The 13033-nt window shown below is 42.4% G+C and overlaps 1 protein-coding gene across 1 annotated transcript in view; it reads right to left on the bottom strand.

The window, feature by feature from the left end:
• PLCL2 (phospholipase C like 2) overlaps window positions 1–13033 on the bottom strand; it is a 252402-nt gene that overhangs the window by 20973 nt on the left and 218396 nt on the right. Inside the window, exon 6 of the mRNA XM_077268869.1 lies at window positions 8304–8413. Coding sequence (XP_077124984.1) covers window positions 8304–8413 — 110 coding nt within the window. The remainder of the gene's footprint in view (window positions 1–8303; window positions 8414–13033) is intronic.

The following is a 13033-nucleotide window of genomic DNA, read 5'->3' as shown; positions in this document are numbered from 1 at the left end:
ACAAAGCATCTCAAATAGGTCTCCAAGGTCTGATTAGTTCGCTCGGTCTGGCCATTTGTCTGAGGATGAAATGCAGAAAAAAAAGACAAATCAATGCCCAGTCTAGCACAAAAGGCCCGCCAAAACCTAGAAACATACTGGGAACCTCTGTCGGACACAATATTCTCCGGAATACCATGCAAACGAACCACATGCTGAAAAAACAACGGAACCTAATCTGAAGAGGAAGGCAATTTAGGCAAAGGCACCAAATGAACCATCTTAGAAAACCGGTCACAAACAACCCAGATAACCGACATCCTCTGGGAAACCGGAAGATCAGAAATAAAATCCATAGAAATATGCGTCCAAGGCCTCTCAGGGACCGGCAATGGCAAAAGTAACCCACTAGCACGGGAACAACAAGGCTTGGCCCGCGCACAAGTCCCACAGGACTGCACAAAAGAACGCACATCACGCGACAAGGAAGGCCACCAAAAGGACCTACCAACCAAATCTCTGGTACCAAAAATACCAGGATAACCAGCCAACACGGAACAGTGAACCTCAGAAATCACTCTACTAGTCCATCTGTCAGGAACAAACAATTTCCCCACAGGACAGCGGTCAGGTCTGTCAGCCTGAAATTCCTGAAGAACCCGCCGTAAATCAGGGGAAATGGCAGAAAGGACCACCCCTTCTTTCAGAATGCCGACCGGTTCAAGGACCTCAGGAGAATCAGGCAAAAAACTCCTAGAAAGGGCATCAGCCTTAATATTCTTAGAACCCGGAAGATACGAAACCACGAAATCAAAACGGGAAAAAAACAAGGACCATCGAGCCTGTCTAGGACTCAGCCGTTTGGCAGACTCGAGGTAAATCAGATTCTTATGGTCAGTCAGGACCACAATACGATGCTTAGCTCCCTCAAGCCAATGTCGCCACTCCTCAAACGCCCACTTCATAGCCAACAACTCCCGATTGCCGACATCATAATTGCGTTCAGCAGGCGAAAACTTGCGGGAGAAGAAGGCACACGGTTTCATCAAGGAACCCACAGAATCCCTCTGAGACAAAACGGCCCCTGCCCCAATCTCAGAGGCGTCAATCTCAACCTGAAACGGAAGGGAAACATCCGGTTGGCGCAACACCGGAGCAGAAGTAAATTGGCATTTAAGCTCCTGAAAGGCAGAGACAGCCGTAGAGGACCAATTCGCCACATCAGCGCCTTTCTTCGTCAAATCGGTCAAGGGTTTAACCATGCTGGAGAAATTAGCAATGAAACGGCGATAAAAATTTGCAAAACCCAAAAATTTCTGAAGGCTCTTCACGGATGTGGGTTGAATCCAATCATAAATGGCCTGAACCTTAACCGGATCCATCTCCATAGATGAGGGAGAACAAATGAAGCCCAAAAAAGAAACCTTCTGCACCCCAAAGAGACACTTAGACCCCTTCACAAACAAAGCATTGTCACGAAGGATCTGAAATACCATCCTGACCTGTTCCACATGAGACTCCCAATCATCGGAAAAAATCAAAATATCGTCCAAATATACAATCAAAAATTTATCAATATAAGTCCGGAAGATATCATGCATGAAGGATTGAAAAACCGATGGAGCATTAGTGAGCCCGAATGGCATCACAAGGTATTCAAAATGGCCTTCGGGCGTATTAAACGCAGTTTTCCATTCATCACCCTGTTTAATACGAACAAGATTATATGCACCCCGAAGGTCAATCTTAGTAAACCAACTAGCCCCCTTAATCCTAGCAAACAAATCAGAAAGCAAAGGTAAAGGGTATTGAAACTTGACCGTGATCTTATTCAAGAGGCGATAATCAATACAAGGTCTCAAGGAGCCATCCTTCTTAGCAACAAAAAAAAATCCCGCTCCCAACGGTGAAGAAGATGGCCGAATACGCCCTTTCTCCAAAGACTCCTTAACATAACTCCGCATGGCGGTATGTTCAGGCACAGACAGGTTGAAAAGTCGGCCCTTAGGAAACTTACTGCCTGGAATCAAGTCAATAGCACAATCACAGTCCCTGTGCGGTGGAAGGGAACTGGACTTGGGCTCATCGAATACATCCTGAAAATCAGACAAAAACTCTGGAATTTCAGAAGAGGAAGAAGAGGAGATTGACATCAAAGGAACATCATTATGAACCCCCTGACAACCCCAACTAGTCACAGACATAGACTTCCAATCCAACACAGGATTATGTACCTGCAACCACGGAAATCCCAGCACGATAACATCATGCAAATTATGCAACACCAGAAATCGACAATCTTCTTGATGGGCTGGCGCCATGTGCATGGTCACCTGTGTCCAAAACTGAGGCTTATTTTTAGCCAAAGGTGTAGCATCAATCCCCCTTAAAGGAATAGGGTTCTGCAAAGGCTGCAGGGGAAAACCACAACGCCTGGCAAACTCAAAATCCATTAAGTTCAAGGCGGCGCCTGAATCCACAAACGCCATGACAGAAAATGATGACAATGAGCAGATCAAGGACACAGATAATAAAAATGTAGGTTGTACAGTACTGATGGTAATTGAACTAGCGATCCTCTTTGTAAACCTAGGACAGACTGAAATGACATGAGAAGCATCGCCACAACAAAAACACAACCTATTCTGACGTCTGAATCCCTGTTGTTCCGTTCTAGACAGAATCCTATCACACTGCATTGACTCAGGCATCTGCTCTGAGGACAACGCCACAGCGCGCACAGTTCTGCGCTCCCGCAAACGCCGATCAATCTGAATGGCCAGACATAGAATCACTCAGACCGAAAGGCGTGGGAAACCCCACCATAACATCTTTAACGGATTCAGAAAGACCCTTTCTGAAAATTGCCGCCAAAGCATCATCATTCCATTTAGTCAACACAGACCATTTTCTAAATTTCTGACAATACAATTCTGCCGCTTCTTGACCCTGAGACAGGACCAACAAGGTCTTCTCCGCTTGATCCACAGAATTTGGTTCATCATATAATAATCCTAAAGCCTGAAAAAAGGCGTCTACATTAAGCAAGGCCGGATTCCCAGATTCCAGGGAAAATGCCCAATCCTGAGGATCACCACGCAGCAGGGAGATGACAATTTTAACCTGCTGAATGGAATCACCAGAGGATCGAGGTCTCAGAGCAAAAAACAGTTTACAGTTGTTTTTAAAACTCAAAAATTTGGACCTGTCCCCAAAAAACAAATCAGGAGTAGGAATCTTAGGCTCTAAAACTGGAATCTGAACAATATAATCAGAAATACCCTGTACCCTAGCAGCAAGCTGGTCTACATGAGAAGCTAATCCCTTAACATCCATGCTAGCACAAGACTCCTCAGCCACCCAGAAAAAAAGAGGGAAGAAAAGACAAAGCAGGCTACAGAAAAAAAAGGCTCTTTCTTCCCTTCTTCTGAGATGCATTTAACTCATTGTTGGCCAGTTGTACTGTTATGATCCGGTGACCTTGGAGCCGCATGAGACTTTCTCAGGAGTAGGTGGAACCTGTACTGACCGCAAACCCTAAACTGTCACCGCAACTAGAAGTAGCCGTGGGGTGTACCTAACACATCCTAGACACCTCGACACAGCCGGAGGACTAAATACCCCTATAGATGGAAATGGGAATTCTATCTTGCCTCAGAGCAGAACCCCAAAGGATAGGCAGCCCCCACGAATATTGACTGTGAGTAGGAGAAGAAAAGAGACACGCAGGCAGAAAACAAGATTTAGCAAAAGAGGCCACTCTAGCTCAATAGGAAAGGATAGGACAGAATACTAGGCGGTCAGTATTAAAACCCTTCAAAAAATATCCACAGCAGATAATACAAAAAATTCCACAATCTAACTAAAGACGTGGAATGAATATCTGCAACCCCAGAGAATCCAACAAGACTGAGAAAATACTGACACAATCTAAGCTGGACAAGAAAACACAAAAGAATAGCACAGAAAGGCAGGAGGAACCAGGCAGAGGTCCAACACCTCCCAACAACAATTGACAACTGGCAAGGACTAATGGATCCTGCACACCTAAATACCCCAGTCAGAACTGCAATCAGCAGAAACACCTGACCAGGACTGCAACTCAGGGACAACTGCATTACCACCTACCACCACCGGAGGGAACCCAAAAGCAGAATTCACAACACTTAAAGTAGTTGTCCACTACTAGGATAACCCCTTCACAATCTGAGTGTTTCCCCCTCGTTAAAATAAAAACATTTATTCTCACCTCCGATGCGGGGCTCATGTTACATAATCTCAATCGAGCCTTGGGAACGTGCGTGCCGACATGGGAGGTGAGTATAGGAGTTTTGTTTTAACGGGGGCAAACACTCAGATTGAGAAGGGGTTTCCCTATTAGTGGATCATCACTTTAATAGCCTCGTTACACAGCCAGGTCCCATTTCAGATACACACTGAATGATCTGTAGTAACAGAGGCTAGAATTGTTCTTGGCAGCACAGGTCCTGTTTACACAGGATGTTGGGCTACTGAGATCAATGACCTTCTATGCAAACCAAAATAACATTTCAATCGATGAACAAGGGTTTTGTACTCATTTGTTGGGTGATCAGGAGCCTAAAAAAAAGCACTTGTTCACGATAATGTTGCAACGAAAATGGACCTTAAGAGACACAAGCTAGGAAGAGATTTGTGGTGTAATATTTTGAAGTTAAGCAGCACCAGATCTAATGTAGATAAATCAAGGCCAAAATTGAGAATATCCAACTGCGTCTATTCTATATATCTCCCATGTTAAGCATTACTCACATCAGAATGTTTTCATACATAAAACAAGTGTTGTCCAAATGCAGGAAAAAGAAACAAAAAAACAAACAACAATACTGGGCTACCACCATAATCTAATAAAATGTAAAGAAAAAAAAATGTAGGCAATCCAATTTAAAACATAGCATGATCATCGGCTCACCTGAGAGAATAAATCTTTTGATAGCAGTAGAGATTGGCACAGAAATTTACAGAAAATATTAGGAAATACTAGTAGACATGTGAATCCAGGGTCATTTTAAAATGCGGGACATCATATCTGTGCATCAGTATGTCCTGAATTTGCCGTGTATTTATCTCTTCAGTCATGCCTGATGCTGGCTCTAAATGTCTGAGCTGATAACAATGATGTGGGACTGCTGGAGGGCAAAAATGAACTGAATTCTTGTTATTATCAGCAAGCAAAATAAGATCAGATAAAGGTCACTGTTCAACCACAATGAAACTAATTCAGATGTATTGCCAAGATGCTGAAGTGGTTGATTAGATCTCGCAATGGGGAGCAAGAGCATAAACTGCAATGCTCTGACCTCCATCAACTGCATGATATGTAATGCAAAAAGGTATGCACTAGGGTATAATATACAATGCAAGCTTAAAGGGGCTGTGCACTACTCGGACAACCCCTTCTCAATCTGTATATTTGGCCCCAGTAAATTACCATATTTGTCAGGTTATAAGAAACACTTTTTCCCCAAAATTTGGGGGGAAAATGGGGGTGCGTCTTATAATGCGGATATACCTTACCGGCTGCAGTGGAGCAGGGTCCCAGAGTCCCTGCTGGAGGAGGCAAGAGTGGAGTGTTGCTGCCAGCTGGGATGAGGGGGTGTTCGGATGTGCGCCGCTGCCAGTGTTCGGTGGTGCGGGGTTCTGCCAACATTTTGTGAAAGCCCAGAGCCCCCGCACTTACATGGCTTACTATCTCGGGAGATAAGATCTCAGCGCTGAGATCTCATCTCACAAGATCTTGGTGCCGAGATCTCAATCTGCGCATGCGCCGCCCCCGGCAGCCATTTTCCTGGAGTCCACCGCATAGTAACCCATGCATCTGCGGGGGCTCTGGCTTTCACAAAATGTTGGCAGAGCCCCCACACCACCGAACACCGGCAGTGGCGCACATCGGAACACCTGCAGCAACCCTCCACTCTTGCCTCCTCCAGCAGCGACCCCACTTCACCGCAGCCACAACCTCCGGCAAGCAATATGATGCATGGATTATAAGAAGCACCACCATTTTATTAACAAAAAGTTTTTTCTTCCTACTTTTCTCCTCAAAATTTGGGGTGCGTTTTGTAATCTGCAAAATACTGTAATAACACAGTGTAGAGACCAAACCCCTTTATGGCCCATGTACACTGGCCGATTTTAGACCGCTAACAAAAGCAAATCTACTACACACACTTTGACTGGAAGCCACAAATGGATCTGTATTTTAGAACATTCTAAGTGGTTTTCAAAATCTTTTCCCAGGCGGATAACTAGGGATAATTGCACAAAATGTAATCTGGTAGATTATACAATCTTGAACCATTACAGCATTCTCTCACCATACCCTATTGGTTTTACTCCGCTGTTTAGCCAAGCAAAGCAACTGAACAATTAGTTTTATCAGTGAAATTAAGGTGTATCTTACTATATTTTTGTCCATTATGTGAGTTGTCATGCATTTTTAGCAAATTTTCCATCTGGAAAAATATAGCTTGGTACCATGTTAGCAAGTAGATGAAAAAATATTAAAATTTGAGAGTCCTGATTGGTTGTTACCTTTTTAATGGCTAACTGAAAAGATGGTAAATTATAAGCTTTTGAGACTACTTAGGCCTCTTCATCAGGCTCTGTATAACACAAAATAGTGCAGTAAATTAGACAAGTGACGCACAGCAGAACTATCAAAATGGGAAGGGGAGAAACCGCTATGGCCGTAAATATTGGTGGGGTTCACAGATAAGAAGTGGGCAAGGTTTATTGTTCGTTGATTGAGGTCTGGTCCAGGGTTGTGATGCCCCCCAATTGGTCTGGGGAGCTCATTTCTTTATTGATGTAAAAAGGGATGTGCTCCTCATACCATTTGGGAGCAGCACAACCTCCAGTTTCTCCACACCACCCATCTCCATAGACTTAGGCTATGTGCACACGCTGCAGATTTCGCTGCAGATCCGTAGTGGATTTGACGCTGCGGATCCGCAGCAGTTTTCCATGAGTTTACAGTACCATGTAAACCTATGGAAAACAAAATCCGCTGTGCCCATGCTGCAGAAAAAAACACGCGGAAACTCAGGGTTGTTTATTCCGCAGCATGCCAATTCTTTGTGCGGATTCCGCAGCGGTTTACACCTGCTCCTCAATAGGAATCTGCAGGTGGAATCAACACAAAAACCGCAGTAAATCCGCAGATTTACCAAAATCAGTGCAGAAAAATCCGCACACCATTCCGCAGCGTGTGCACATACCCTAATAAGGCAACAGGTGTTATTTGTTCACTTAGACATATTTGACAAGCTTTTGAGAATTGTTTGGGAACAAAAAGTTTTTAATAAGTTGGCAATCTTCTATAATAACATATATTTCAAAGTTTCTTATCTTCACTCGTACTACAGATTTATTAAATAAAGACAAAGAAAAGTGTAGATTCAATTGAAAAGAAATCTGTCAGTAGGTTTTTGCTATTAAATCTGGGAGCAGCATAGTGTAAGGGCAGAGACTACAATTCCAACAATGTGTCATTTACTGAGCTGCTTGTTGTACTTTCAATAAAATTTGTATATTTTTCACCAGAAGACTAGTTGTCTAGTGCCATGTAGTCCGCCTGATGTCTGTAACCCCGCCCCCACCACTGATTGGCAGCTTCCTGTGCAGAGAGGAAGCTGCCAATCAGTGATGTGGGTGGGGATATACAGGGCTCAGCAGTCCTCAGAGGACTGATAGATCGGCAGTAGATAAAACAGTGATTGTATCAAACTGACAGAAAGCAGCCCAGTGAGAGATACATGTCTGGAACCACGGTCTCACCTCCTACATGATGCTCCTCTCAGATAATATAGCGAAAACCTGGTGACAGATTCTCTTTAGGCTATGTGCACACGTTGCGGATTGGTGTGCGGATTATTCCGCACTGTTTTAGCAAAACACCTTTAGTTTTACACCTGCGGATTCCTATTGAGGAGCAGGTGTAAACCACTGCAGAATCCGCACAAAGAATTGACATGTGCGGAAAAAACACTGCGGCGTTTCTGTGCGTTTTTTTCCGCAGCATGTGCACTGAGGATTTTTCTGATCCACAGCAAAATCCGCAACGTGTGCACATAGCCCCAAAAGTTTTATATTCAACTTAAGAGTGTGCTGAGATTTTTTTTGTACTATATTATGAACAAAGCTGTTGGGGAAGAAAGAGAAGACAGAAGCAATCTGCCCAACTGAGAACAGTTCAGGACCATATGGTTAGGCTGTGATGAAACGTGAGGGGAACATTGTGAGCAGAAATGAAATAACACAGAAGAAACACAGCTAATATCTACCTTCAATATAGTTATGTTCCAAGTAAAGCTCTCAATGGCCTTTAGCATCTTCCTCTCTTTTAAACCTTCCTTTGCCCCGATGGAATTCAGATTCTCGTGGAAATCCATGGCTGAAAAGAGATTCGAAAACATGCATGTGAGACGACAAGAGTTTTTCCATGCATCGTTAATTTAATCTTCTGTTTTCTTCCTTTTTATGGTCATCCGCTTTTGTCTAATCTGAAATTCATTAAGAAACCGAGAAGATTTGAAGAATTAAAAAGACTGGAAGCAGATTGGAAAAGGAAAATCTTTTAAGAGAGCAAAGAGGCCAGATTGAATTTATTAATGTTCGAGAGGGAGACTAAGCACGTGAAAATGGCCGTATTGACACGTGAATGGTGTGACTATACGAGTAGGAAATACAATATTGAATTTTTTTTTTTCTTCCACCACAAACTCCTGCGGTGCGGGTTATAGATTTTCTAGTGAACACTATGCAATGGAAAAACTGACGTATCCCTATACGACGTCTTATCTGTATACATCTCTATCTATTCATCTTATAGTGTCATGATTCTAGCAGCAAATACATTTACAATCTGATGAAGACTGGAACTACTGTAAGCTCGGCAATGAAAATTATACTAATTATAGAGGTTTTCCATTATTTTAGTTTTTCTCAATTGCGGAAAATGTGAAAATAAATGTATTACAGTAGAAAGTTATATTGTTTTCTGTTGGTCCCCACTGGTATGGTGTATTTTTTTAGCCATCAAAAAAATAATATCCATTCCTGGATGACATGGCTCTGTAATATTCCTGTACTATTAGATAACATGTAGGCCCATTAGGGAGAAATGGCAAAATAATTAAATAGATTAAAGAGTAAGTATTGTTACAATATACAAAGGTTCTCAGAAAAAAAAAAAAAAAGAAAAAAAAAGGAAGAATTGAATGGCACTAGGAGCTGTAGTGCATTTCAAAGCATACAACATATGATCCTTCAGGACTAAAAAACCGGTTGCTTTTTGCCACTGGGAACTGGTGCTTCACATATAATAGTCAAAAAGATAGTCCATGACCACAACCACAAGGACCCGTAGGAAGCGATGAGTGCGCGAAAATGCCGTCGTCCTGCTGTTCACTCTCCGCACCCTCACTTTTTACCTGCCGATTCCAAGAAAATGTCTGTAACCTCGATATGGTAAAATAAAAGACATCAACTTCACTGCAAACTGGGTGAGTGCCGCATTTCTTTTTCTATTGTTACAATATATGTATTATATACAAGTTTTTTTATATTATATACGGTACATTGTTTTTTTCTAGCTATTGAAAGGTTTCAGGTGGTTTTGAAAACACAAGCGATCATACATTGGACTTCTGCAACCTGTGATTTCCCCTGGTCCTGTAAAACTACATAGTCCAGTAGCCATCATAGTTACAGCTCATCATGGTATTTTGGAATTTTCTTAAAAAAATGCACATTGAAGTTTTTTTTTAGTTTGATGGTTCTCTTCATGTTCAAAATGGCCACTGCAGAGGCCTGTCTGAATCACACCTTGTCCTCTGATGGACACAGCACTGTTGTCTTCTGCACTGGTCCATCCATCCACATCAATGGAATAGGATTGGAGGCATGGTTCCCATGTCTCCGCAATGGCCATTTTGGACATGAATATAAATGAACATCAATTTCATTAGGTACAGTGACTATACATTAGCATTGTTCTAAGCATGCATTGTTCTATATTTATTATGCATAGCTTATATATTCTGCAGCTCACAATCTAAAACGCCCTATCAGTATGTCATTGGAGTGTGGGGAAAACTGAAAACCCAGAGGAAAACCACGTAAACACGAGAACATACAAAATCCTTACTGATGTTGTCCTTGGTGAGATTTGAACGAAGGACCCCAATAATGCAAGGTTATAGTGCTAACCACCACCGTGCTGCCCCACATTTATTATGGGGGTAGAAGTTTGCTTTAACGCCACAGGTAATTACAAGATGGCTGCTTGGCACTGGGCTGACAGGAGAAGTCACAAAAAGCACCCATCTTTCCCTAACTTCCACCAAACCAGAGATAGTCAAAGAACCACAACCAAATTTCCTCTCCTCCAGCCACACAGTAACCTGCTCTGCAATGGTGAGGGGCAATAATTCAGAACCAGCTGTCTACAGAGCATCTCTACTTTGACCGATACTCAAGCTTCAATCCTCTTTAATAGGTTAGACATTTCAACTGTCTTGGTCATACACTAAGATTAGGTAGCTTGAACTGCAAGCCTAGCAAATATCTGTACTCCAGTGTGTGCTCCTCAGCTCCTTTTCCTATGGGCAGACCCTATTTCCAAACTTTCTCCCAGTGTAAAATAGGGGAGCAGGGAAGCAGACACCGGTGTATGGATATTTGCTAGACCTGAAGTTCGATCCAGTGAATTTAAGTGAAGTAGAACTGGCACTTTTTGAGCATGAAATTTGAAGAAACAACAAAATCAAGATATGGTAATGGGGTATATTACAAAGCTTTATAATTTTGCAAAGATTGATCAATAACTAAACATCTAATATATAAAGCTGAATGTGTGTATGTGTGTATGTCCGGGATTGGCATCTGAACAGTCGCAGCTACAGCCACAAAATTTTGCACAGTCACACGTCTGGACCCCGAGAGCGTCAAAGCTATGTTGTGAGGTGAAATTTTAACCCCGCGCTTTCCAATTCACCAAACAATTTTGCCCCTATCTACATAATGGGGAAAAAATGAAAGGAAGTGTTGGAGGCAAATTAACAGCTGCCAGATGTGAACAAGGGGGACTTAAAGAATGAGAGCGATGGCGCCAAAGAGTATATACTGTACAGTTGCTAAGGTGGGGCCCCGACATGGGATAATCACCACACCACCACGGGGATATGAACACACACACAAAATGCGCCACACACTACCACGTGCTCGAACACATATACCACCCTCAGCGCACATTTCACCACATATACACCAACCCCGCCACATAAAAGTCGAAACACAAAAGTCGCCGCTCAAAACTCGCCACGCGCAAAACTCTCCACATGCAAAACTCGCCACACGTGCAAAACTCACCTCATGGAAAACTCGCCACATGCAAAACTTGCACACGCGGAAAAATTGCCACATGCACAAAAGTTGCAACACATGCAAAAGTTGCCTCACACAAAACTTGCACATACTCAAAACGCACCACACATAAAACTCGCCACGCGCAAAACTCGCCATGCACAAATCTTGCTGCACACAACTTGCTACACTAACCTGTCACATGCAACTCGACACACAAAATGTTGCTACACGCATGTCGCCACACAAAACTCATCTCACAAAAGTCGCTACATGCATGTCGCCACACGCAACTCAACACACACAACTTGACACACGAAACTCGCCCTAAAACACGCACAAGTCTGGTATTATCCTTCAAAAATAAAAATCTGATTAATAAGCAGACAAACTACAAGAGCAACAAATGTACCATATAGGAATCCGGCAGCTGTCAGTCACATGACCAGTCTATTATGTGTATGTGTGAGCCAATATATACTGCCAGGGGGTGGGCTTACTGTTGGCTGGGGATTTATCAGGCTGCCAATTTAGCTTACAAATACTGAGGTAAAAATACTGACCAAATAACGTGTGAACGAGGTCTAATACAGGAGATGACATACAGATATATACTATATACAGGAGGAGATGACACACAGGTATATACTATATACAGGAGGAGATGACACAGATATATACTATATACAGGAGAGATGACACACGGGTATATACTATATAGAGGAGGAGATGACATACAGGTACATACTACATACAGGAGATGACATACAGGTATATACTATATACAGGAGGAGATGACACACAGGTATATACTATATACAGGAGCAGATTACCTACAGGTATATAGTATATACAGGAGGAGATGACATACAGGTATATGCTATGTATAGGAGGAGATGACATACAGATATATACTATATACAGGAGATGACACACAGATATATACTATATATAGGTGAGATAACACACAGGTATATACTATATACAGGAGGAGATTACATACAGGTATATACTATATATAGGAGATGACATACAGGTATATACTATATACAGGGGAGATGACACACAGCAGGTATATACTATATACAGGGGAGATGACATACAGGTATATACTATATACAGGAGATGACATACAGGTGTATACTATATATAAGGGAGATGACAAACATGTATATACTGAGGTGAAAATGAAAAGGTGTGAGTGCAAAATGAGAGGAGTGAGGGAAAATAGTGGAGTGATCGGAAAATGACAGATGTGAGGTCGAAATGACAAGTGTTATGGGGGAATGAGAGGAGTGAGGGGGAAAATGAGAGGTGTGAGGGAGAAAATGAGAGATGTGAGGGGAAAAATGAAAGATGTGATGGGGAAAATGAGAGGCGTGATGGGAAAATAAGAGAAGTGAGGTGCTATAACTAACCACAGATATTTACTATGCCCAGGCAACGCCGGGCTCTTCAGCTAGTATAAAAAAAGTTGAGTTAATGTTTAAAGTGAATGAGTCCCTTGGATATTAGAGACATAACTAATGATTTGGCCCTTTGACTCTTATTAAATCCTTAAAGTATTTGCAGAATTTCATGTAGACGTTTTAGAGAAATCCCGTGCAGGGAGGCGTTCACTGCATTTTCAGCTCTCCGGCTTCTCTCT

This window comes from Ranitomeya variabilis, chromosome 6 (assembly GCF_051348905.1).
Source record: "Ranitomeya variabilis isolate aRanVar5 chromosome 6, aRanVar5.hap1, whole genome shotgun sequence".
In the NCBI taxonomy this organism is placed as follows: Eukaryota; Metazoa; Chordata; class Amphibia; order Anura; family Dendrobatidae; genus Ranitomeya; species Ranitomeya variabilis.
Note: the sequence above shows the minus strand (reverse complement) of the source record. Positions and strands in the feature narration are given on the sequence as shown.